The sequence below is a fragment of the Rhea pennata genome, chromosome 1 (genome assembly GCF_028389875.1).
Source record: "Rhea pennata isolate bPtePen1 chromosome 1, bPtePen1.pri, whole genome shotgun sequence".
Lineage (NCBI taxonomy): Eukaryota > Metazoa > Chordata > Aves > Rheiformes > Rheidae > Rhea > Rhea pennata.
Window position 1 is genome coordinate 67,759,036 of NC_084663.1, and position 27,433 is coordinate 67,786,468.

Consider the following 27,433-nt stretch of genomic DNA (forward strand, 5'->3'; position numbering starts at 1 on the left):
GAGGTAAAAGATTGCTGAGGATTCTGGCTGAAGGCTGCAATTTAGCTTCAAGGAACTTCTTCTTTTTTTTTTTTTTTTTTTTTTTTTTTTAATTTACACTCCCTCTAAAACTGGTTCAGATGAATGGGTGGATATGCTACTTCAGTGAGATTCCTGAAATCTTAGTAAGAACTGTGGTTAAAACCAAGCCCAGCTGCCAGAAGCCAGAAGTGTATGGTAGGGCTTTATGGGGCACCTTTCGGTAGAACCTGTGTCCACTGTGGAGAAACTGAGGGCAGAGATTCCCTCCCAGGCAGCATACGTAAACCTGCCTTTCCAGGTCAGGGATCCCTGAGAATCTCTACTGGCTCCTTAAGCAGACAAGATGCTACATAACTGAGTATTTCCCCCTGTTCAGTAGCTTATGTCAGTCCAGAGACAGAGAGAGGGCGCAACAGATGTTTCTGGAGGCACTGGACATTGTGAGGCATTAGAAACAGGCGATGAGCACAGTCAAGCTGTGAGAATAAACAGGAACTTGAAAGAGGCTCTTGACCATAACAGGAAGGATGTATGTCCAGTTCTGCCCAGTCTGAGAGAAACCAGACAAGATGCAGAAATTATGATCATTTAAATTGCAATGGAAGGAGGCTTACATTTTCTTTCAACGCCCTTTATAGTACTTGTTGAGGATCTCTGTCACATTTGAGGATATCCCAAAATAATAATAAAAAAAAATCAATAATAAGACAAGGGGCTTGTGTAGACAACTCTTTTGTCATGGCTGTCTTCTAGCCAGGGTTTAGCTTTTTCACAGAGTTTGCCAAATTTTTGCAAGTGATTTTATGGACGTGACCTCCCCTTCTTGAAGTCTTGTAACTTCCCTCCAGCAAGCGCAGCAGTAACAGTATTAGGAAAATGGCGATAGCTCCCCAGCTGCTTCAGCGTGACTTTTAAAACTTGATGTGTAAATTTGTGCTTCATGCACATTTGTCACCTCTGAAAACTGAACAAAGGCGAATACAGGTACTAATTTTAGGCAGCCAGGCAACACAGTAGACAGTTGCCTAGGGCAGCAGACTTGTTGAGTGCAGCAAAATGCCAAGGCCTTAGTAAGATATAAGCTGGCTGCTGCTTTTTTCTTCTAAGAAGGGATCAGCTAGCTCAGTCAGGAGAGCATTAGACCTTTACTCTGAGGGTTAGGATTCATGTCCCTTTTCAGGTGACAGCTCCCTGTTTTGCCCAGATGATCCTCAATGACTGGGTGCGTGCAGTAGCCTTGTAGCTGCCTCGTGGCAGCGTGGACTCATTGCCACCATCTGAGTGGGCCAGGCCTCTTGTTTCGGATTTTTTCCTCACACCCTTCCCTCCCTCGTACGGTGTGAGCAGTGTGGCCACTTACCCATTTTATGCTTCCTCTCTCTTTGCATTTGAGCAGCAAGAGGCCAGGGGTTTCAGCAAGGGGGGGGGGGGGAAGGAGGGGAGGGAGATGGTGAATGCTGGCAGGGGAGAGATCTCCTTGCATGAGTGGATATGAGTAGGCTGCTGCGTGGACGGAGGGTTGGGATAAAAGCAGTACTCAGACCAGTGGCACGGGGTGGCCAGGGACGATCACCAGGAGGGGTGGTCTGGCTGGGCGGTGCTGGGCCAGAGGCAGGGGCTGGCAAGGGGCAGCAAGGCAGGGTGAAATTGGCTTTGTGCAGGGCCTCGTCAAAACCCTGTTAGTGAAGTGACCCACTATTAGTGTGACCCACTCATGTCACTTCTACAGAGCCACCCTAATGTCCTGTTGGCTCCTAGGTGCCTCCACCTGAGCCCCCCAAATCCTGATAACCCTGCCAGCATCCCAGTCAATCATTCGGATTACAGCTGACAGCTCCTTACCCCCCATAGCCTCGCCGACCTGTCTCATCTCAGCTCTCCAGCTTTACCCCAGCTCTCTTCCTCACAAAGTCTCACTGACTTCTTCCAGCCAACCCTGCTTTGGCAAACTGAACTTTACCAAAGCTGCTTGAAGCAACCGTGCTTTGGGGCTTAAAAAAATTACACAAACTTTTCATTTGCAAAGACTCATTTTGAAGGCAAGTTGAAGCAGATAGCAACAAGGAAGAGAGGCTGCCAGTATTCTTCCAACCACCAGACAAATACTTTGCAACTTTCAGTTGGGAAGTTGCTGGCTGAGGCTAAATCCCTCCAACAAAACTTCACCTGCTATTACAACTTTATCTGAAGTCATAAACAATCATTGAAGAAATTATCTAGAAGACCTTAAAAAGGACTCACTTCCACAATTCACATCTTAACAGTAGTCACTCTCTCCAGGAGCAGAATTTAGCTAGAATTCAGAGTTTCAGACATTTTCCTTTGACGCATTTCCTTTAGCCTTTGACAGAATATTGGGTTGGCTGGTTAAGTCCTCTTAACTAATATGGCAATTTTTATGTCCCGTCGTTCAAAACAAGGTCATTGTATTGCGTGTGCTTACTAGCCATCAGGCTGCTACTAGCAGTATTCACATTTTGCTGTCATTAATCAACAGCTGCATTCAAATATTAATAATTAAAAATGAGATATTTAGTTAATGCTGTGTGTTTCTAGACCAAGTTTCACCTAAGCATCTTGCAGGCTTTACAGGCCATAAAGGTTTTAAGTTATAGTCCACCACAGTGCCAAAGTTTGACTGCCAGTGCAGTACTGCTTTGCGATCGTGTGCTTGTTGCCCCATGGACTGCTGCAACTGTGAACAGGCACTGGGAGAGGTTCACACCAACATGAACATTGACATCATCTGTATTTGTGAACGTACCATCTCACATACCGAGCTGGGGGAGTCATTGGGACAGCTTGCCACTGTTTACTCCTTTCTCAGAATCCATGAGGAGACTTGGTTAGGGTGAAGCTTATAGATACACCTCTCCCATCATGTCATTTATTTACATGGTGCATACCTGATACGTGTGTGTGAAAGACAGAGAGTGAAGGCTTTTTTTTGTTTGTTTTTTTCCCGCCCGAATTCTTCTTCCTTCTGGCTGTGTTGAAATGGAAAGGTGGGATGTTCTCTTCTCTGCCAGCGAAAAGGTTTTCTGGATCCGAGGCTGCCTTGGAAATTCTGTAGGTGACATCAGACCATGTCTGTGCAGCCTCATTGTTTGTCATGGAAAAGTCATTCATCCATACACAACTTCCTTCCTCCCCAGACTCCGAGAGATAAACTTTCCATTCTGTCCATTCCCTATAGAAACCGACCCAAAACAGGCATGCGTGGCTACACACACATACACCTCGCCATCCGTCCGTCACGCTTGAGGGTGTGGGCGGAGGAAGAGGGAGGACACGGGAGATGCGAATAAAGTCACCCTGTTTTCTTCAGGCACGGATCCCGCTGTGCCTGAGCAGTGAAACTCCCCTCCCGTGGAGGCTGTGGGTCACACAAGGCCTTTTTGTCCTGGGGCTAATTCTGGCACTCAGAGCCGCACATCTGTCTGCCAGGTGACATGGGCCACCAGCTGCAGGTACTGCACATCTGGATGTGTGAGGAAGCGAAGCTTGGTACAAACAAACACAGCAATTCCACCATGGTGGGCACAAGGAATTTGATAAAAAATACACTTCAGCGGTCTGAGTTGCTGAGGCCGGTGATTAATGTCTCCAGTGCTGTTTATGAGGCAAAATGAAAGGCCAGATACTTGCGGTTCTTGGACCGCGCACGTCTCGGTCACAGCTCGGGAGCCAGTGAAGGGGAACTGCATGCTCAGCCAGCGTCCAACGTCCAGCCTCGCGGCGGCAGCGTCGCTGCCACGCGGCTGTTGGGCCACCGGGCTGTGTCGGGAGGAGAGTTTGGGGTGAGCGCTTGGCCATGGCAGCGACGTGGGAGCCGCCTGGTGCGGGGAAAGACAGGGCTGCGGGAGACTGTTTCGAGGCCGAGAAGACGGCAGCCAGCGGCGCACAGGGTGCCTTAGGAGGGAGGCAGGGCGCAAGCTGCGCGAGGTGCCTGCGCCCCTTCGCCTTCTGCGCAGGCTTTTGCGTTCGTGGGGGGAAAGGCCCGGAGGAGCGTTCGGGCTCCCAGCTGGGCCCGGGGGGACCCGGCACGGGAGGCGCCGTCGGAGCTCCTCTCTCGCCGGCTCTGCCTCGCAGGGGCGCGGAGGGGGCGCGGGCCGGGCTCTGCAGCGGGGCCCTTTTGAAGCCTATTTTGGGTGAGGAGGTCCAAAACCGGGGTGGTGGAGGAGAGGAGGAAGGTCTCCGCTTGCCGTCGCGGGGCGCTTTTAAGTGTCCGTGCAGCGCACCTGCCGCTTGGCCCGGCCCGGCCCGCGGCACCAGCAGCCCCCCCAGGCGGGGGAGGGTCCCGCGGGTCGGGTCGGGTCGGGTCGGGGGTGGGGGGGGGCTGGCGGGGGCGGAGCGGGAGGGGGCGCCGCGGCCGGGCCGCGCTCGCCGCGCCCCCGCCGCTCGCAGGCGCCGCTGCAGCGCCGCCGCCTCTCCGCGCTTCTCCGCAGGGCGCCCCGTCCCGGCGGCCGCCTCCGCGGGGGCCGCCGCAGCGCCGCCGCCGCCCGCAGCCCACGATGACGGGGCCGAGGCTGGCGCTGGCCGCCGCGCTCCTCTGCAGCTGCACCTCGCCGGGGGCCGACGCCAACTCCTGGTGGTGAGTGAGCGAGCGGCGGGCGGGCGGCGCCTTTGTCCGCCGGCGCCGGGGCCGGGGCCGGGGCCGGGGCCGGGGCCGGGACCGGGGTAGGTTTCCCCGCGGGAAGTTTCCTGTCAGCCCCGTCCTGCACGTCGCGGTTTCGCTGCTTTTTTTTTTTTATTATTTAAGCAGCTCGCTTCTCCCAGGTGTTGTCCCCCCGTCCCATCCAGTGGTGGGGACGAGGGACGCAGCCGCCTCGCTGCCGCTCTCCCCTCCGAGCGTTGTTTCGGGGGTGCTTTTTGTGAGCTCTCCTGGAAATCCCGAACGGGCTGCTGGAAACGGGGCGCGGGGCGGGGGGAACTCGAGGAGAAGATGGACAAAGTCTCCTCTCCACTGCCGCAAGCCCCAGGAGCAGCCCCGTAGTCCCCAGCCCCTGAACAGCGGCAAACGCCGCGGCTTGCCGGCATCGCTCGCTGGCAGCCCGCACGGAACAGCTCACTTTCTTCTTTCGCCGAGAAAGCACTGAGCTTCCTCTCAGCCCCCTCCCCATCGCGGGTGCCCTCAGTGTTTAAACTCAGGTTACAAACGAGCTGCGTTTCTCCCGCTAGAGCCCTGGAAAAGACTCGCGTCTGGCAGAGGCGTAGGGGGAGGCAGCTGGCACGGGCAGTGCTTCCAGGCTGGGGGGGGAGAGGTGCGGGGCGCTCGGCAGAGGGGACCCTCGGCTCTCTTCCCCCAGGCTCCGTTGGATTTTTTTTTTTTTTTTTTTTTTTTTCTCGTTGTAGGTCTTTGGCCATGAACCCCATCCAGAGACCTGAGATGTACATCATCGGCGCGCAGCCCGTGTGCAGCCAGCTGCCGGGGCTGTCCCCTGGGCAGCGCAAGCTGTGCCAGCTCTACCAGGAGCACATGGTCTTCATCGGGGAGGGGGCCCGCAGCGCCATCAAAGAGTGCCAGTACCAGTTTCGGCAGCGGAGGTGGAACTGCAGCACAGTGGACAACATCTCCGTCTTTGGCCGGGTCATGAAAATAGGTATGAGCAGCCAGCACCGCTGGCAGGCGTCAGATGCTGGACTCACGCCGGGTGTTTCTGTGCAGCTTTCTCCCTTTGTTCAAATACACACGGAGGAGTGATGAGCCCCATTAGCGGTGCTCCTAAAGCTCCCTTAAACGAGCTTTTCCATTCCCTGGCGTGCTGGAGCTGCCCAAGCGCTGCCTCTGTGCAGCCCGCGCCTGACAGGCGCTATGCACCTGACCTACAGCAGGAGTTACCAAGGGGGTGGGGGGTGGGGATTTCCTTCTGGGGAAGGGGAGACACAGGACATGGGAAGGTCAGGAAGAGGGGGCTGCTTTTGTTTAGTGAGCTTGTTTGGAGCTAGGGAGGGAAGAAACTGGAGCCAGGAACAATGGACCCGCATTATCTTCCCCAGCATCTGGAGTGCCCATGGACAGGGAATGTAGCCCTGAGATACAGGGGAAATATTGACTCCCTGATTTGGGATCTCTTCTCCCCCCCCCCAGCTTCTCTCTTTTCTGCTGCTTTCTGTGTAAACCTAAGAGATTTTTATAATTCCTGCCCTGCTGGCCGTAAGAGGCGCATTGACAGGCCATTCCTGCACTTGAATTGAGGTGTGACCTAGCTACATTGTCCCAGCTCCTTTTGAAATGCAATGATCTGATGGCAAGAAACTGAGAAATCCGGGCTTGGTTTGATGTGTCCGACAGCCAGGACAATAAAGAAAAGGTGTTAAAACAGCAGCTTACACACATGCACACACGCTGGCATGCACACTCCACCCCTCGTGTGAAGTTTTATTACCCACCCACAAAGCCAGTCATTTACCACTAAAGAATCCAGTATCTCTGCTATCCCTCCGTGGTAGGATCAGGGAAAACATTTAATAGAGGATGGGAAGAGACCCCCGGCATTGCTTACACTTTTTTGCACTCCAGGCTCAAAAAACAGCTCCCTAGCAGGACAACACCAATCTTTATACCTCTTCACTTCTGTGGTCAAATCAATAGGGTGCTGAAATAACCAAGGCCCTTAATCCCTTCCGTTTGAAGGCTCACTGTAAAATTCTTAGGCGTCATCCTGGAAAATTTTAGTAACTTCTCAGCATGTGTTAGTGTCTCAGAATCCCTAATTCAGCCCATCAAATTCCAATTCCACCCTTTCTGTCCATCTCTTCAGCCCATACTCTAAGAAATCCTGTATTTCTCAAGGGTAATCCCGTGGGAAATTCTGTTTCCTGACCCATACTTTCAGCTTCTGAAACACATCCAAGGCATCTGCGCATCCTTGATCTCTTGCTCCCTTATAGCGATGGTGGTGGCCAGATGATGCTACATACAGTCCCAGATAGTTAAAATTTGTGCTTCAGGGTATGAAAACTTAAAGTTGAGCCACCAAAAGGAAAGGGACAGAGACTGGAGCTGTGTCATGACAGCAAATACTCTCCATCTCTCCCATCTGGCATCCCTCCCTCCAGCATAGCCTCAGCATGCCAAAGAATGGGGTAAATTTAAGGTTCCCAGAGAGCCTAGTGACTCAGCAAGGACGTAAGGAAAGATGATTCTCTCCTTCTGGGGCAAACCTCATCCTTTGCTAGTCTAGTGGGAGAGTCCACATGTGGAGAAGAAGTAAGGGTGAACTGAAGAGAAAGCAGAGCTCAGAGCTGAAGGAAGAAAAGCAGACAGAAAGGATCAGTAGGAGTATGGGAAGATGGGACTACAGTGAATAAAGGAAGAGGGAAGATTCCTCCTTTTTAAAATTACTTTGATCCTTTTAAAAATTTAGTTTGATCTTTAAATTGAGAGTGGATTGGATTTTGGTGAGGAAAGATGTGCATATGTGATGGTTATGTCCAGCAGTCCTTTTGCTATTTTTCTGGGGAGATGGGTGATGTTTGTTTGTTGAGAATGCTGATGCATCTGTAGTAGGAATCTGCTGATGTCTGTGAAGTCATTGCCTGAGGTTGCCCACTATTTAAAAAGCTACTCTAACAACAAGTTTTGAACCTGGCTCCATTAAATCCTCTGCTTTGGTCAGTTAGAGCATGTTCGGAGGGTGATGTTTCTCCTCTAATGCAAGACAGTAGAGAAGACAAGTTAGAAAACTGTTGCCAAAAGTAGCCTGGAGCTTTACGGGTTTTATGATGATTCATCAGTGTTGTCTAACTCAGTGATAAGTGGCTGTAAAGGATGACACTGCCTCTTTTCTCTTAGTTCTACTTTCAATTTTTATTTTTTCTTACTTTGTAATGGGGTATTGCACATTATTTCAGCAAATCTATTTTCCATGCTGGAGAAGAAAAGAAACCATTTCAATCTCTTAGGTCATGTCAACTATAAAGTCATTCTTCCCTGGGTTCATACTGTGTGCCTGTCTCCTGTTTTCAACCTCTAAGCCCCAATTCTGGATGACAGCCCTTTTTCCCTCTGTTGTTCCAGTGGCACAAAAAAGGTCTGGAGACCAGAGTATCTGCAAGAGTGCAGAGGCATGCCAGAGTCTGGTGGAGAGAGCGGGAACAAGAGATAAGAAGGACCCAGAAGGTGTATAGTGTGCCAATAATTCTAGGCTGCCCACCCACAAATGCAGGCATGGCGTGTGTTATGATACCATACATGATTTCTTGAGCTGTTCTAGATTATGAGACAGGAGAAAAACCTACTCCAGCCAAATGAAAAACCTGGGAGATCCTTGGGAGGGTCTTCACTGGGAAACCTGGAAGACTCTTTTCCTTCCACCTTCACAGAACAGCTACTTGGCAGTTGGTCTGTGTTTAATCATTACACCTTCATCTTGTGCATTTTATAGAGGTGAGGCAGTCCGATAATACAAAGATTTTGTAGAGGTATCTGTAGCACTGAAGTCAGCTGCTTTTTAACATTTGTTTTTCCTAGTGTTTGTGTTATCGTGAGAATGGCTTTTAGCTTTGGAATGTAGTCTGCGGCTCATTCAAAAGCAATATCTAATTGGTGACGTATAAAAATTATCCTTCTGAAGTTGCTTCTTGCCCTATCAATACAGATTACAGGCTGTATATGTGTGCTTATATAGATTATATACAGATGTATATACATTAATTACTCCAACATATATGAAAGAGAGGACAGAGCGCCCAATCAGGTAGTGTTAGAATTTTTAGGGGAGGAGGGAGCATATAGCCTATTCTGTAATCTCTTTCAGTGCAATCCCAAATGCAAGACTGAGTTTTTCAGGTTAGTCCAGTCATTTCTAGAGCCAAAGATCTTATCTTTTTTGCCTTTTCAAATGCAAAAAGGAGAAAAGGAGTCATAAAAGAAAAAAGAGAGAAATATTTTTCCTCATTTTTCTTTGAGATCAGCAAGCTTTAGGAAAGTGCTTTCTAAAAAGATAATTTGAAATAAAGATGTTTTCATCAAAAATGTTAGAATAACAAATTTTTATCATTTTTATCTCAGTCTCCCCACTGAGGTCAGTTCTGCTTCCATTTGTACTTCAAGAAAAAACAAGCTGCTGCGATTGATCTGAGTACGGCACAGGAGGATGCTCGCAGGTGGCCCTTGAAAGCCCATGCAGCCCCAGGCTCCGTCCCTTGTTCCTGGCCCGTGCCTGGGGAGCAGGGAGCCAGGCGGGCACAGGAGGGCAGCATTGCTCTGCAGAGAGCCTTGCTCCCAGCCCTGCCAGCCTCCCACACCGGCCTGGGGACCGTAGCCCCCGGGCATCACCCCTGGCCTGCCCAGGGCACAGCAGCACTGCTGGCCACCTAACCTGCCTAGGAGAGCTTGCTGAAGGCGTGCAAGAGGGCCGGAGGGGGATTACTGCCTGACCTTCTCTGTAACCTTTGTTCGTGTTTGCACAACTTTAGGGAGTAACACTGACAACTGGAGTGAATTTTGAGAAAAGCAGATGAGATAAAACTCTACTGGCTGGAAGGTGTGGTAGGAGAGCAGAGACAACACACTGAGGAGACCAACTGAAAACAAGGATGTTTAAGACCACAGTCACCAACTGTTTTGTATTAGCACAGGATTTCACACCCATACCTGAAGTCACCTTCCAAACTAAGCTGTAGTGTTCCAAAACTATATGTAACAAAAATCATGGTTGGTTCTGCTTCGTGCGCAGCAAGGAACAACACCACCACTGCTTGTCTCAGCCTTTCCCACTGCCATCTTCAGCAGCCTGAACCCCTTAAATCCCCCAGGCACACTGAGCTGTGATGCTGCTACAATCTCAGACATGGAAATGGTTAAAACATGATAGTAAAAGCACAAATCCAGCCTGTACTTTCCATACAGGAATCTCAACCACACTTTAAGGATCCTAAGCACCTGAATTGATGCACTCTCTGTTGAACAAACTGCAGCATTAGGACATCTACTGCTTGTATGTGTTTTGAGCTCTCTCCATACAGGCACAGAGCAGTAGGAGTAAGCTGCTCATTATTCCATTACCTTAGAGGTATGCGTAACATGCAAAACAAGCAACTTCAGTAAAAGCTGAGTGTTACTCACTGCAAAATGACTGTGGCTCCCTTAGCCACCTCTTTCAGCTGATTTACCTTGACTAGGAGTCACTCTCTTTACCTCTCATTCAAGGGAGGGTTTGGAGGCAGTAATCCTTCCCTTAAGATCTGCTGTTAAGGCCTTCCTTTCTATAGTATGCATCCCTTGTAGGAGTTGGATTTGCTTTATGATCTACTCCAGAGCAGCAGCTCTTTTGGCAGAAACTCTTAGTGTACAACCCTCATTTAGGGAAAAAAAAACCAAACAAACAAACAAAAAAAAAAAAAAAAATCACAGGTTGTTCTGCAAGGTGGGTAACCACTTGCCTTTGTCTTGGGTCAAGTACCACTAAGCTGGTGATAAGCTGCTATTAATTGCAGATTGTCAGCTCATGCAAATTGGAACAAGAGCCTACCTAAAGCATCAGCTCAGTCCTGCTGAGGGAGCTGGCACTGAGAGTGTCACACATTGGTAGCAAACTGTTCTTGGAGGATCTGCCCTCTGAGGTCAGTGTTATTTGGCTGAGAGCATTAGACAGTCATCTCTTGCTGGGATTTGATGCAAGTAGCTCCTCAAAATCATACTGCTTGTTCCAGTAAAGCTTTGGCAGTTGTTCTCTTTATCATCTGAAAGTGTGACAAAACAATGACCCAGAAGGTGTTGGTTCAATTATTTATTACACTGTGTGGTGTCAGTGCAAGTGTGGGTTGCCTCTGTCCCCTTCTTTCCCCCTGGACCCACAGCACTGGGTTGCACAGCACACTTAGCCTTATGTAGTGTTCTGGCTGCAGAGGTGCCCCGGTCAAACTGCGGCTGAATCAATGCCAGGAATACATAACTGGAGACTGATCCAGCTGCTTGGCTTGTATTCTAAACTGTATAGGGAATATGCTGCAAGCAGGGCAGTCTCTAGTAGAAGTGCAAATGGAAAGTCTTTTCATTTATTATTGTCTACATGGGAAAGTTTTACTCGTTCCAGCACTGCACTTCTGTAGGTGCTAGGAGAGCCTCTGTCTTGATGTTTTAGTGTAAAAATGGTTTCCTTTAGTCTATCTCGAAGTAATTACCAGCAGACCTTAATTAAACCAAAATAAGATTGACTTGAACTGAGGTGTCCATAAAGAAGTGTTTGTCGCAATTAAACTAAAACAGTGCTGGAATGATAGTTGGTTAAACTGGATCACTTCTCTTGCACAGACCTGACTTCATGCATCGTTCTCAATGATTACTGGCAGGTTCGGCGGACAAGGCCGCATAAGCCTGCTTGAGCGATTCCTCCATGTTAGAATCAGAGCACTCTGAAGGGTTGGTCTGAGGCAGAAATAGGAACAAGGCTGCGCAGTCCCTGCCCTTGATGTCGCTATTTCTTTGGGCTAAAGACTAGTTTCCAGGAATCTTAAATGGGCAAACATGAGTGTAATAATAATCCTTGAAGAGCAGCACCTACAAATTCATAAAGTACATGCCACTCACAAGAATATTCCTCCAGGCCATAGAAGGAATCTCAGCCCCATCTCTGGTATGACAGCGGATATTTGGGTTTGATCCTGGGTGCACAGAAACTGCCAGGATTGAACAGTTAGTTGACTGGAGCCATTAATATGAAATGGAAAGAAAAATGGAATGTAAGCCTGTGTTATGGCGGTTCCCACTTCCCTTTGCCAAAACTCTGTGGTTCCCTTAAACTTGATCGTCCGTGCCTTTGTGCCAGTTAATTATGCGAGCTTACTCAGATCACACCATTTCCCACTGCTTGGGGTGAGTGTAGTCCCTCCTTCATGGCTGCTGTGTTCATTTAAGAGATCTGTCTTTTGTTAATTTGCTCCTCATGTCCTCTCACAGGTAGCCGAGAGACTGCTTTCACCTACGCTGTCAGTGCTGCCGGGGTGGTGAACGCAATCAGCCGGGCTTGCCGGGAAGGAGAGCTCTCTAGCTGTGGCTGCAGCCGGACAGCCCGGCCCAAGGACTTGCCCCGAGACTGGCTGTGGGGCGGCTGTGGGGATAATGTGGAGTATGGATATCGCTTTGCCAAGGAGTTTGTGGATGCCAAGGAGAGGGAGAAAAACTACGTGAAAGGTTCGGAGGAGCAGGCTCGCATGTTGATGAACTTACAGAACAACGAGGCTGGTCGCAGGGTAAGATGAATGATGACCCTTTCCTGTTTCTCCGAGGCAGATTTTGAGCTTAGGATATAGTTGGATAACAGATTGCTGGGAGATTTGATGAGGGATAGCCCAACAGTGCCCTATTAAATCCCTTGAAAGGGTGTATGGTCACATTGTTTCCATTTCTCTGATTATAGACAGTATTATATTCCAGTCTGGCAACGGAAGACAGCCATTATGTTAAAGCCAGCGAGCTTTTGGGTCTATTGAAATACTGGCTGGCACACATGCATGCAGACATGTAAGCCCTTACCAAATCAACCTGGTCCAGTCATGGCCCACTTTCAAGATTTATGTCTCAGGAACTTCTTCCCAGAGTCGCTGAAGTGACAAGGTAGTGGTGAACAGGAAGTCGGCTTGTGGAGTTTTATTCTGCTAGCATTATTCAGATTCTTGGGAATATCAAGGCCAAAAACAAACACTGAATCAGACTGCCTGGCTATCATTGAAATTTACACCCGGCTCAGCTACCCTGGTTTGGGGCCAAAAAATTTGCATTTAGGCAACAGACATTTTCTGAAAAGATACCCAGTTTTGATCTGCAGAAACCTAGAGATGGGGAATCCATCACCTCCCTTTGTAGTATGCTACCATCATTAATCACCCTCACTGTTGTAACATTGGGCCTCATTTATCATTTGAATTTATCTGGCATCGGCTTCCAACTGGTTCTTTTTCTGACTTTTACAGCCAGATTGAAGAGCCCCATAGTAATCAGAATTTCCTATCTATGGAAGTATTTATATACTGCAATTTTTTCACCACTCTTTTTTGACAACTAGATTGAGCACTTAAGTCTCTCTTGCTCTCAGACATTTTCTTCAGCCATCAAATCATATCTGTGTCACTTTAGTGTACCCTTCCCAGTTTTCCCATATCTTTTAAGAAAGCGGATACCAGAATTACATGCAGGGTTCTGGGACTGGTCTCTCTGATGCCATAAACATAGGTGAAGTTGCTCCCTTCTTATACATTCAGTGTATACACATCTGCTTTTCACTCAATCCGTCTGTCTGTGACTAATAGCCTGGAAGGTTTATCATCATCCTTATGTGGTATAACTGCTTAATCCCACTTCTTTCCAAATGTAGAACAGAAACACTTTACTGAACCTTTTTGCCTTCTCTATATGATGCTTAAGAATGTTACCACGGCTACCTAGTAGTGAGCATTTCTAAGGTTTATTTCTAATGCTACAAAAAATCCTATTAAATATTCTTAGCCTTGCTCTTTGGTACATTCTTCACTAATATCCTTAGTTTTCCTTATCAATTTTCTGTTCTTTCTAACTTCTGATTATTACTGAGTTATCTTTCCCTTTCCCAGGCATATGTTGCTTTTCTGCATATAATTGCAGCTGCGTTCTTTAGTCAAAGAAGACTTAATGTGTTCTTTTCATTGTGAAATTGGTATATGTCAGGTTGAAGCATTGCAAATGCTCCCTACTTTTTTTTGCAAAACCAAATTGGGGTAAATTTGCAGATGGTGGAAAATAGTAGACTTGAGAGCTCTGGAACTCAGTGGTTTGTATGTTTTTGTTTTTGTTTTTAATCTTGGGATGACAAGGAGATTGGAATTATAACTGCCCTTGCTTAGAAGGGGCTTCAGTTCCTCCATGGAGGAGCTGTGTTGAAGTTCTTCTCTGCATTGCTTACACTGAACATCCTATATGCCTGGAGTCATGAACCTGTATTACTACAAATGAATATTCTGGTTAAAACAGGGAGTGCATGGTTTAGGAACTCTTTTAAAAGCCAGTTCTGTTGTCTTGAGAGAACCAGACAAAGCAAATGGCCTGTGGAGGGGCTGGCTTCACTGTAGTAACGTCTGTATTAGAAGATAAGTAAGAAGACACTTGCTCTACACCTGTCTTGTTACAGGGGAAAGTTTGAGCTGTGACTTCAAAGGATGGTACAGTTTTAGACAGAAGAAAGTTTTGTCCTGATCAGGAACATTGCTTAAAAACAGTTATGTCCCACCATTATGATAATGTAGAAAATTGTTTAAACTGTGTGTGGGCTGCTATAATGCTCAGGCTTCCTTGGACTATGTAGACAAGACTCTCAAGGCCAGGTGATTTCTTTGTCTCCGGTCAGTGCAAGACTGGACTAAAGTTTTCCAAAGAGTCTGAAAAAAGGCAATGTTATTTTAAGCTTGTTTTGATAAATAGTTAGGGCTCTATAAAATAAACGGCCATAGAAAATCATCTTAGATTAAGTGAACACTAGTCATTTTAGAGTAAATGAAATGGAGTATAAACAGCTGTGTAATTAAGCTTGTGGTGTTCAAAGAACAAACTCTGATAAACTAAAGGAACTGGTTAGTAAACTCAGCTGAGGAGCTCGATGTGGAGGAGGTCTGGAACTTTTTCAAGTCAAAAATGCTAAAGCCATTATGGTTCTGCATGCCAAGCAAGAGGAAAAAGCTTGTAGGAAGAATCTGCAGATCTCACTGAATGAATAACTACCACAAAGAAGCTGTTAGCAATAGCCTGAGAGCCTACTAAGAATGGAGGGGGGGGGGAGGGCGAAAGACCTGATAGCAAATAAATAAAGAAAATCTCTTAGAGGTCAAGAAGTGTAAAGATGAAGTAAGAACAGTAAAAAATCAAGCCGAGTTAGACCTTACAAGAGGTAATAAATTAGTGAAATGTTCTTATACTAAGCAAATAAGAAGAAATCAGAAGTGAGACTACTGTTGATTGAGGATGGGGCTGAGTCTAAAGACAGCAGGTCTCACCAAAGTACTCACTCACCATATAAAGGTGAGTGAGTACTTTACCTCAGGTTTCAAGTCAGAATGAGGGCATTGCTCATGGGGATGGATACTGTATGTCTGCTTCACGGGATATGTCTTTTTCTGACTTCAAGATGCCTGCCTGGGGAAAAAGTGTCCATAGGCTGAATTTTAATGTCCCCTGGGACTGTGCTTTTTTTGTGGAAAGCAAGGCAGGGCACCCAAGGGGCAGGAAAGGCCTAGGACAGTTGGAAGTGGCCAATGATGCTGGCATCCTATGGGAGCGAGGAAGGCACAAGGAAGCAACTCTTGTGTTGGACAGGTAAAGGAAAAGGAGCTGAGCAGCAAGCACTGAAATTCACAACTGGAAGATCTGGAGGAGCTGGGATGGAGCAGGGGGGCTGCTAAAGGAGAGGATTTTAGGACTGTGTGATTCAGAGTGGAGAAGACTGGAGTCAAGTGGCAGCAAAGTACCTGAAGGGAGGGAGTCAAGGGGATGGGGACAAACTCTTTTCAGTTGTCCCGTGTGACAGGACAAGAGGCAATGGGCAGAAATTGAAGCACAGGAAGTTCCGCCTGAACATGAGGGGGAATTTCTTCCCTGTGAGAGTGACGGAGCACTGGACCATGTTGCCCAGAGAGGTTGTGGAGTCTCCTTCTCTAGAGATAGTCAAGGCCCGCCTGGACACAACCCTGTCTAACATGCTCTGGGTGACCCTGTTTAAGCAGGGAGGTTGGACTAGATGATCTCCAGAGGTCCCTTCCAACCTTACTGATTCTATGATTCTATGAACGTTGGAAGTAAATAAGATTGGGGTTTTGGGGGTAGACTGAGTGGATGAGAATTTGGGGGTAGTGAGGAATGGAGGTACTGGGCTCAGGAAAGGAGATGACTGTGAATGGATCTGGAGCGTAGGCCTGAGGTAGCTCAGAGATGGCATTGCTATGTGCTCTGGGGTTGTCTGGTCAGAATGATGTTTGACCAGTGCAGGACAACCTTTCCTCTTGGCTGTTAGACATACAGGAGCAAAGACTGAGTGGTATGGGGAGAGAAAAGAAGCAAATTTCCAGAAATGGAAATTACTGTCACTAAGGTGGAAACAAAACACAGTAAAGCTTAAAGTCCTCAAATCATAAAAAGTGCCCACTTTTTCTCCCAATACTCTGAAAGAGCTAGCATCTGGCAGCACAGGCAGTGTGAATAGGCTGACTAGAGGGAAAGGATAACTCAGAGGAAATGGCAAAATGGGGAGTAATTCAACGTGTATTTCTTAAAGGATGATCATACAAAGCTAACTCATGAGTTTTCTCTTAAGACATTATTGATTTCCTGAAAGGCAAAATATATTTGACAGGTCTTGTTTATCTAAACTTGTGTAAGACATTTCTTGTATTTTCCACAGGGAAACAGTTAAATTGGGAAAGATAAGGAAAAGGATAGCAATTATGAGATGGATAAGAAACTTGTTCATGTGGAGATGTCAGTAAGTTGTGTGAAAAGGTGTGTTTTGATCTAGAGAGTGCTTAATTAACAGAGTTCTTTATGGGCTGACCTCAAGACCAATGCTTAACATTTTCTTTATGGACCTTCGCACAAATATTAGGAATGTGCTGATGAAATTTGCTGATGATGCAAAGTTGGCAGGTATCATGAATACAGAGGAGATTCTGGATCTTGTCCATCAGCTAATTTTGACTGCAGCAGTAAAGAAAAGGGTGACATTTAATAAAACAACATTAAAACCATTATTTGAGGTCTTGTATGAAAAATGCTTCTAGTGTTTAGGAAACCAGTAGGAAACAAACTGAATGCACTGGTCAGCTGCAGATGACTGCAGATGTAATGTGGCTGTGAAAGTGGCAAATATCTAGGATGCATTAAAGAAAACATTTTCATAAGATATGGGAAATATTAATGCCATTGTATTACTATCTAAAATATTACCTACTGCCTACTGTCATATTCCCAAGCAGAATGACCTCAGACTAGAAAAGGGTTGTTACAGTTGACCCAAGGGGTAGGAATCTTTTTCTAGGAAAGCAGGCTAGAAAAGCTTGCCATGTTTGGCCTAACAAAGTGAAAGTTGAGAGAGAATATGACTGATGTCTATGTTAGTGGGATAAATAGCAGAGAAGGAAAAGTACTTTTTAAGCAAAAGGCCAATTTGGCACAATAGCAAATGGCCAAACTGAGTGTATAAATTTAGTCTGGAAATAAGAAAAAGGATACTTTATCATTGGAATAGTGATCAGAGTAATGGTGGTTAAAAACCTAATTGCTTTTAAAAGGCCACTCAATATTTTAAAGGAAAATATTATTAGAAGTGGTGCCCACAATAGCAAGAGATCGTACTTAATAACCCTGGAGGTCTCATCTAGTCCTGCATTCCTAACTGTTAAGTTTTCACTTCTGGGATTCTGTTTTTGGAAGTTGGAAGGTATCTGTGTAACTCCATATTGCTGAAAGTTGGTGCTGAAAGGAAAGAGAAAAGCATAGAAGTACTACAGACATAGCAGTCGTCATTGCTAAGTGACCATCAAGTGCCAGCACACACAGCCTGGCCCCCATTTCCCAGCCAGTGGAGATGTCTTCTGATTTCTAGGCAGATTTTTGCCATGTCCTGCCACTCAGTTTCCTCTAGGTGAGAAAGCCCTCCTTGAAGCCTGAGGAGCTCTGATGGCAAGAGGGCAATTTGTCCATGGATGGCACAAGGAGGTGAGAGGGACATAAAGAGAACAAAGCTCTTCTTATCTTTCAGGCAGTCCTGACCTTGTCACCTCTTCACTCCACTTTGGAGTCCTCCTGGTAGTGGCTCCTGGCTTTATTGCTCTTGTTTGTTTGTCTTTGGCTGTTATCTCAATATGTCCTTTCCTTCCATCTGTCTTTTTTTCCAATTGGTCTCCATTACCCTCTCTTATTCCCCCTTTTCCCCTCCCCCTCCTTCCTTATCCGCCGTCCTGTCTGGCAGGCTGTGGCAGTCAGTCCTTCCGTACTATTTACCCAGTCAGCATATGGCAGGCCTCAGTCATCAGTCACTCAATCCAGTGCCAGAAGAGCCTGGAAGAAGGTCTGGCTAATTGACCACACAGGAATTCATCATTAATTCTCTTCCCATTCCCATTCTTGTGAGAAAACAGTTGGAAGAGAACTTGGGCTTATAGGAAAGGGCGTTAAGCCCTTCCATTAAAGGTATTTTCAACCTGTTTAAGTGGCACGGCCATCGATCAGACCCTGCCTTTAGAACTACATGTGAGGTCTTTTATTCTTTACCGTGACCCCAGCTCAGTCAGAAAGGAATTCTCCAATTTCCTCTACTTTCTCCCCATCCAAGTGGGAGAGCCATTTTGAGACCGAAGGTACGGTTACACCCACGGTATGTTGATAGCAGGAGCTGGGGGCAGCAGTGGGGCCAAGTGGCGCCATGCTTTCCTGCGATAACTGGTAGCATTTGCATTCCTCGGCACAGCTCTTACCCACATGGGCCAGATGTTTTGAGCATCAGTTGCTTTAAGCCAAGTCAGAGTAAACTCAGTCCCATGACATTAGCTGGGAGGGATCAAGTTGCAGTGTTTTTCTAAAAGAACAAAGCTTGGGATTAGGAAGAATCATAATACTTTATAAAAACATATGCAAGGGCAAGGCAGGCATGAGTGGTCTGGGATTTGACAGAACCATAACCAAAAAGTGCTAACACAAGCTTATAACAAGCAGACTGGCAAGGCAGTGAGGATATAGTAAGTGTCTGGGGCTTGGGAAATTCAGCTGTAGTTCTATCTGGTTACAGTACAGCAGGAATCATAAGTAACAGTGTGGTTGGTCCTCTGCAGTTATAGTTCAGTCCAAGACAAGTGCTTAACTCCCAGCCTGTAGCTGTTAGGTTACACTGTGAGGAATTGCTTCAGTAAATTGAATTCAGAACAACAGAACTAAAGCTTCCCCGTTTTAAGGACTCAGTCCCTTGACTTGCTTGGGAGCTGGGTGGGCATCCATGTGATTTAGCGGTTAAGCCATACTGAATCTTCACTAGCTGTCAAAAGCACAAGACATTAGCTATACCAGGAACCATTTCTTTCTTTCTTTTCTTTTTTTTTTTTTTCTTTTTTTCTTTTTTTCTAGGAAGACTCTGACCTCTCTTTGCTGGTTTAGAAAGTAGTTGTATGCAGATTGCTTTGTTTGCAGTATGTGAAATTGCTTTAATCACCTACCCCTTTGGCAAGCAAATGCAGAGAGTTGGGAAACTTTATTCTGTGTCAAAGAGTGAGGCAGAGAAGTAACTTCAGTGTTTGGCTGCTTTCTTCAGCATAAAACCTGGCTGGAAGACATATTTCACCATCTCCTTCAGAACATCCTATTTTTTCCTCCCATTCCGTGATCTCCCACACCAGATACAGCTGGTGGTAATTTTGCAGCTTAAGCCAAATAGCTCTATTTGGCATGTGGGATCTGGCAGAAGCAGTGCCCTGCAAATGTGCAAGATGCAGGATGGTTATGGGAAAACAGATGTGAGCCTCGTACTTAATGCATAGGATTTCTGGAAGTAAAATACTGTAACACTTAGTACCTCTGATTTAATGTGGATGCCAACTCTTCACTTTGTAAACTTTATTAAGTTCCTGTTAGTGCTGACAGGATCTCACATAATCTGCAGTTTTGTACTTACACTTGAAATTAATGGAAAGAACAAACCCAACCTGCATTTCAGTTTATTTTTTCATAGGTTTTGACCTGTGTTATTCTAGAGTATTTTTTAATCTTTCTCTCCTCCTAGCTAGGGGAGGAGAGAGGAGAGAAATGAGTCTTTTTCTATATATCACATACTTGTTCTATTGAGAATTTAAATCTCACTGGCCTAATTTTTCAGTATTATTTGTTAATTTCGGTTTCCAAAATTGCAGCAGGCATTGCCACATTTTCAGAGGTCCGATTCATCTCTAGCCCCCACGAACTTCTGAAACTTTAAAGCATCTCAGAAAAGACAGCACTGAAAAATTGTATTTGCTTTTTAAAATGTAGGCCTTTTCCATAGCTACAGTAATTTTAGAGTAGTGAAATATCTCAACACAAGATGGCGCAAATTTGCAGTTTGGGCTTGCAAATCTGTTCTTCAAGTACTGAGACTGGTAACACATTGAAAAGATGAGAACTGTTTTGTTTCAGTGTAAAAGTGTTAATCCTTCACACTGCTACTACCAACTCTGCTTGTTCTTTCCTGGAAAACAACTACTCCTTTGGAAACTGTAGGTGAGCAAGATCCTCAGCAGAGACAGCAGGAAAACGTGTAGATCCATGGATTTATTTCAAAAGGATACAGATGTATTTTTAGAACTATAGCATCATTTCCTGTTTTAATTGATAGCAAATGAACAGATTCCCAAGTGTTCTCTTTTATGAACTTTGAAGGGAAAGAGATGTTATATGTGGTAGTCCATGAGACTAGCAGCATTTCCAGGAATATGTCACAAGGATAGGACTCTTCCTCCTCGTTCTTTTCCATTCTTGGCCCTGCCATCAGGTCAGAGATTTGCCAAAGGAAAAGAGGAAGGAGTGGGGAAGGCATGTTTAGAGGGAATGTGATCAGAACTCGAAATATTTAGGAAACAAGAGAGCCGCAGTTGCAACAGGCGGAAGAGAGATTTTTGTCTCTTTTGAAGGGAGAAACAACAGAAATTGGGGGATAATCAAAGCAATTATGAAAATGTGAAGAATTGATTGTAATTAGGCCAGCTGCCAGTTGCAGCAAGAATAACTACACTTTGCTTGATGCCTTTTCCTGCAGGCCGTGTATAAGCTGGCAGATGTGGCCTGTAAGTGCCATGGCGTGTCAGGCTCCTGCAGCCTCAAGACCTGCTGGCTGCAGCTGGCTGACTTCCGCAAGGTGGGTGATCTGCTGAAGGAGAAGTACGACAGCGCAGCCGCCATGAGGATCAGCCGCAAGGGCAAGTTGGAGCTGGTGAACAACCGTTTCAACATGCCTACACAGGAGGACCTGGTCTACGTTGACCCTAGCCCGGACTATTGCCTGCGCAATGAGACCACTGGCTCGCTGGGCACTCAGGGCCGACTGTGCAACAAGACCTCAGAGGGCATGGATGGGTGTGAGCTGATGTGTTGCGGCCGGGGTTATGACCAGTTCAAGAGTGTCCAAGTGGAGCGTTGCCACTGCAAGTTCCATTGGTGCTGTTACGTCAAGTGTAAAAAGTGCACAGAGATCGTTGACCAGTACGTCTGTAAATGAAAAGAGCCACCAAAGCAACAAATCTATATTATATAAATCTATATAAATATATTTTATATTTGTATAAATAAACAGATGATGATAATAATTAAAGAAGCTTATTTAAGAGACACTTTGGTTTTGAAATTTCCCCCATCAGACTGGCTACTTTGCTATTCCTTTGATTCTGCTGAGGAATTTGTCTGTGTGCATCTCCCCTTGGATGTTTCAGTTGGGGAGAAGGGGTTCAGGGAGCTGCTGACAGAAAGAACGCCCATTGCACGCAGGCATGCACATGCACGCACCATCTCACTACAGAAACAAGGTCAGCAAGGAGGAGGAGGAGAAGGGTGGGTTCTTTCTACTATCTCACCATTAAATGTCTGCATTTTGCCTAATAGTGGACATCTGAAATTACAGCCAGACATGGGAGAGTCCTAGTTACTTGCATTTCAAACCCTTCCACCCCACTAAACCCAATGAGGGATTTGGAAGCAATTTTTGGTCCCTATTAAGGGTTACAGTAGAGGGAAAGTTGCCAAGTCTCATGGACAAGAATATGACTTAAACTGCAGAGTGCTGTAAACCATGCCTAGAGACTGAACAGAGCAGAATGTGGTGGTGGAAGCCTTGCAGCTGACGATGAAGAGGGAAGGCAGGACCCATGGCTGAGAAGTGTACAGCCTGGGAGTCCCCATGAAGCCAGCATCTAGTTCTTCTGTACCACCTGGACAGAGGGGAATCTGTCAGATCGCAGACTACGTGGACATATACAAGAGAGTTTTTTTTTTTCTTTTCAACCCTGTACTGAAACTTAACTTGTCATGGTAGAGGAGGAGCTGCCTGTGTGCAGAGATGTTTGTGAAAGAAATATACTTCATGTTTTGTCAGTAGACAGACGTTTTGCACGCATACACATGACTGCGTAAGTACTCCTCATACTGCTGCCATTTTTCCTCTTTGAAGTGGATGCAGGTGGTCACTTTGTTCAGCGCTATAAAATCCTTACCACCACCATCCCAGATGTACAATTTCTCTTTAACATTAAACACCCCTCACTGAGGTTTCTTTCCCTCTCTTGCTTGTGTATATGTGTGTTTTTATTCTTTTTGGGGAATCTTTTATTTTGCAGCTTGGTATTTCAGAGCCCAGGGGCCATGCTGTTCCCTGATCTAAACTAGCCACAGATAAATTTGTTCCCAGAATACGGACAGATGTTCACTAATGGAAGTCTTTTCTGTGTTTTCCACTGGTAATAAAAGTATAATAAAATTGTAGTAGGGTAGAAGCTGTTACCAAGTCTGCTAATCAGTCTTACCACTTTGGAATTTTAGTACAATCCAATCCATCAAACAGGGAACAAATGCTGTATCTAGCACAGGACATTTCCTGTGCCTCTTAGCATCTGCAGAGTTCATTTGCAGTCATAGAACAATCAAGAGAAGCCAGTCCCAAAATGCAAGGGTTTGCTAATACACACCCTCTTTCTTACTGACATTCCTAGTTTTTTTTCTATGAATTTTAAGATGTGCAAAATACGCCAATAAGCAAAGAGCCAGTCATGAAGATTATTATTTTTATACTAAACCTCTGTTTCTTATAAAACATTGCAGTTTTACAGATTCCACCATTTCAACCACCAGAGAAGAATTTATATGTACCTTTCATACTTCAAATATTTGAGGAGTCCAGAAAAGCGTAAGGAAGAAAAATTATGTTAAATAATTAGGAGCTGTTGTTTTTTTAAAGCAATGTGTCCAGTTTTTATTTTATTTTTTTAAATCCAACAGGCAATATATTTGCTGGCATCCCAGAATGCAGTTTCTTGGAATATAAACAGTGGACTAGATTTATTTTATTATATAAAATCCGAAGCCAGTGGTATTGTAATTCAAAGTAACGGAAATAGTTTTCCATGCATGGAAAAAATGTGAGTGCAATGGCCTGATCCAACTCCCATTAAACTTCAGTGGGAGCTGGACTGAGCCCAAGATCAGATCAAATGTGTGAGCTATTCACTCCTGGGATACTATACATTTCTAACCCAGTAATAAAACTTACTCTATATTGGATACATCTAAAAAGACCTTTCCTCCCGTGACCCTCACCTCATGTTCTTGTCCATCCTGATTACATCAGTACTTAAAGGTGTCAGATATTTTTATATGACACCCTTAGGTGTTATTAATATGTCTAATAATTCAAAATGATTTAATTTGGCCTTCCCAATAAAGACCACACATTAAAGGCAGTCTCAATTCTCCTTGCAGTTTGGCATCACAGTTTCTTTTGTGAGTGTAAACAACTTTGGGAGCAGAAAAGTTGGCATTGTAAGGGCCACTATTCATCTGGGTGCCCCAGCTATGTCCCTTTCCCAACCCAAAATTTTGTCTGGATGGAAAGAAGATGATTTTGGCTTTTTGTCCCAGAACGCTGGACCTCTGGCAGCCTGGTTGGAGCCAGTAGTTCCTATTGGACTGGGACCATATGGTGATATGAGAGAAGTGACCACTGGATCACTTTCTTCTCTCCCCCCTCCATCCCCCGCCCTGCCCTCCCCATCCCCTTTTTCATAAGACCTGAGTTTCAGCCTTCTCGACTTTCTGGGTGTTTTATATCCAAAAATTTGATTCTGCTAAGCTCTAGCTTAAAACTTAATTTATATGGCACGCACACATAAAAGAACCTCCTTAGGATGGTAGTAAGTATAAAATAAGTCAGAGCACAGTAAGTTTGGTTTGATGCAAAGCCAAAGAAAGTCAAACATAAAACTGGAGAGGAACTGCTTCTTCACCATGAAAACTAGAAAGTGGTGGATTTTGTGGACTGTTGGATGGACAAAGTGGTAGAGGGCTGTTGGAGGGTGGTTAAACTTGATTCTGAGCTCTGTCAGTTATCTGTTTTGTAAACTTTAACAAGTTACTGAATTTCTTTGCATTTTAGTCTCCAGTATCCTGCTATAAAAGATGAGGAGCAGGCTACCTTTTTTTTTTTTTTTTTTTTTTTTTTTTTTTGAGAAATACAGAGGAAAAAAATGTAACTAAAGGCCTACTCTATATACTCTTTCAGTCAGTCAGCTGTATCCCCACTGTGCTGTGATATGCTCAATTAGGGACAGCCAGGCCAATGCTGGTGCAGGTGCTTGAAGGTAGTTGTTGAGGGGCTCAGCAGGAGCCTGGGGGCTGTTGCACAAAAATCCTCATCTGGCACAGGAGTGGAAGAAGCATTGTTTTATAAAAGAAAGGTAAATTCAAGACTTGTTTATCTATGGCTATTGAATATCTTGTAGTAAGGCTTAGGAAAGCTGCCCTAGTCTCTGAATCAGATACTTGCCTACTTGAATTCTATCTACAGTTTCATATGGATAAGATATTCACACAATACACTGTTATATAGTATGTGTTGGTAACTAACTGCCACATTCCAGCCCTGAAGTTGGTGCACTTCATGGCTGCTAGAAATGACCACCCGTAAGTCGTGTAAAACTGAAGTATTTCAGGATGAAAGGCACTATGCAAGTATATGGTTATTGCAAATCAGTAAACATTGGCTCCTGAACGAAGCTGCACAAGATGCGAATATGTCATCACTTTCCAACTAGTTAGTAATATATACATCATAAACTGAATGAATGAGTTCTTAATATATTCTAGTGCAAGGTATGCTAAGAAATATGCAATCCCAGAAAAAATAGAAACCCTCTTAGATTAATTAAGGTAGAAAAATAGTGGTGGTGGTGTGAGAAAATATAAGTAGACCTGTTAACCCTCAGAAAACACCGGGCTATAGGCCAGTCTCCGCTGTTCGGTGGTTCACATTCTCTGTCCTCAGGAAGTCTGTGGCTCCCCAGAGCTCAGTGTGATGGAGAGATTTCTGTCTTTTGCCATTTGGGAAACAGCAAGGCTGTTAGTATGTAGTATAAATGTAACTTACACTTTTGATCTGGACCCAACTTTTGTAGCCCCAACAAAGTTCAAATGAAGCAGATCTCATTCAGTCATATATTATCAACCAGGCGAAGATCTTTCTCTGCTCACTTAAGCCTGTCTAGGGATAAGTCTAGTAGGTTTAAATTATGCTGTGGGAGCAATTCCTAATCATCTGTGGCTACAGAAATACAGATGGTATTTTGATCAGCTGACGCGTACACAGAACATCCCAAGGAGACCTTAGGAAATACCTTTCATCAACTAAAGGGCACTTCTAAAATATCTGTCACTAGGTTGTCCAGGAACAGTGGCTTTTATGCACATTCACTCTCATTTAGCTTTTATTAACTACATTTTGAGCCATATAGTTTCTAGAAGATACTGTATGAAATAAAGTTGCACTGAGCAGCAGGCTCTAAAGTGTCATACAACAGACAGTGAGCAGATATGAACATAACATTGGATGCCATTTTCCTCAAAGGTAGACTCTGGCTATGTCCAAACCATGGGACCCAGGAATGCATCCCATCTCCTTGGCCCTGATGCATACCCTAGCTATGTCCTGACTCCTCAGGAGGGCTGCATGCGGGCATTGATTGCCCCACTGTGTGTGCTTGTGGGAAGGCTGCCAGGTGCAAAGGCCGTAGTGTGCTGAGCCTGTTCCAGCTCCAGCTCCGGGAGACAGCTGCCAGCTCTGGGAGTGGGTCCATGCTATGGAGCATACCAGCTCTGAAGTCTAAATATAACCCACATCAAAGATAAGCAAAACAGATCTCTGTGGCCAGCAGAACACATACCAGGAGGGACAAAAAAGAATCATGATCAGCAATTGTAAATCCCAAAATCATGATAAAAAACCCAGCAAAATATGATGATCACAGCATGCTCATGCCTTCCTGCCAAATTCTCTGTTGTCAGTTCTTTCCTGCAGAGCCTGAAGCTGTTACTATTCCCTTTTCTTCCTTAGTGCTGTTTAAATGACAGTTGAAATCTATTTGTTGCATTAGAGGGTTACAAAAGAAAAAGAAAAAAAAAACATGACCTACTCATTGCATTTCCTCAAGTACAGAAAGGGGGAACAACAGTAGGGTCAGGAGTTCCTCTTCTTCAGTGAACACAGAGAAGCAGTTTCTCTCTTTTTCCCCATGCTGGTGGACAGCCATAAAATAAAGTACTAACTATTACCCTGTACTGGATTATGCTGGCTCTGTGTAGGGCACTTGAGCTTTCCACAAGACCTTGCTAAACTATTTAAAGGCCTATAGTTTATTAGGGGGGAACTGGTGGTTCAAGGGTCACAGGCATTGCAGAAAGAAGGTAATTAGGAGAGGTAAAAAGGAGGCCAGTTTGAGAAAATCCAAACTGCTCCTTGTCAAGGAACCAAGACTTCAGTTTTAAGCATGCAGAATTAGGGCTCTGTCTTCATTCAGGTAACTGCAATCTGGAAAATATATCTTGGGTTGGCAGAATTTGTGTATCTTCACAGTGAGGCACATGGAGAAAGGGTTTGCAGTCTCTTCCCATATAATTGGAAAGGCTCCTTCTCCCTTTTCCAGAGAAAATTGTCTACATATTTAACCACTAGCTTACATGGGAAGGTCTGGAAGGTAAGCTGGTGTGTATGGGGGCCATGTGGGAAGAAGAGTATTTGGCGTCATTTCATTTGTTTGTAATTTTAATACTTTCTGCCTGATTGTTTGTTTGGACTTTGCTACCTGTCCTCTACAAAGAGACAGCATTTCCCAGTAAAAGGAAAAACAGTAATATTTTTTTTAATCTTTTTTTTTAGCAAACAGATGCAATATTCTGTAAATATTTCTCTCCATCATGAGCATAGCTAGAAGAAATTTTCCTCAAAGCCCAACAACAGTCCTAATCTCTGTGAGCGCTGCCTCCGCTGGATGTGCTTGCTTTGAGCAGCACAGTGCGAGAACGCCGCCAGCCCTCTTTTGATGCGATGTGACCTGAAAGGTGGCCAAATTATCGCAGACACAGTTTCAGCTGGTGATGCCAGCGTCACGCAGACCAGGAGCCTTCTTGTGACCCAGGGAGGCAGGGTCCATTGTGTGACAGATCCATGTATACATCTCAGACACCACTGGCACCTCTGCTATGTGAAGTTACCCTAGATGCTACGTGTCCCAGCACCAGTAGAGAGCAGTGGTAACCACTCACACGTCAGGCAATGCATCCCATGGCACATATAAAGAGATATGTTATCATAACATTATTTTCCTTTATTTTGTTCTTTTATTTTGGAAAAACACCACAGCTAGGCATATCTTTTAAAATTACTGTTGTTCT

The 27,433-nt window shown here is 45.3% G+C and overlaps 1 protein-coding gene across 1 annotated transcript; it reads left to right on the top strand.

Annotated features, from left to right (window-relative positions):
• Positions 1-4,520: 4,520 nt before the first annotated feature.
• Positions 4,521-22,247, top strand: WNT5B (Wnt family member 5B). Its single transcript, XM_062570248.1, has 4 exons — positions 4,521-4,615; positions 5,377-5,624; positions 11,927-12,219; positions 20,763-22,247. Exons 1-4 carry the CDS (start codon positions 4,536-4,538, stop codon positions 21,219-21,221), a joined length of 1,080 nt encoding a protein of 359 aa, XP_062426232.1. The 5' UTR covers positions 4,521-4,535; the 3' UTR covers positions 21,222-22,247.
• Positions 22,248-27,433: the final 5,186 nt, after the last annotated feature.

Excerpts from the sequence above, each read along its gene's own strand:
- WNT5B (XM_062570248.1), top strand. The coding sequence starts at position 4,536 with ATGACGGGGCCGAGGCTGGCGCTGGCCGCCGCGCTCCTCTGCAGCTGC. Across the intron at positions 5,625-11,926 it reads TGGCCGGGTCATGAAAATAG|GTAGCCGAGAGACTGCTTTC; the intron begins GTATGAGCAGCC and ends GTCCTCTCACAG. Across the intron at positions 12,220-20,762 it reads ACAACGAGGCTGGTCGCAGG|GCCGTGTATAAGCTGGCAGA; the intron begins GTAAGATGAATG and ends CTTTTCCTGCAG.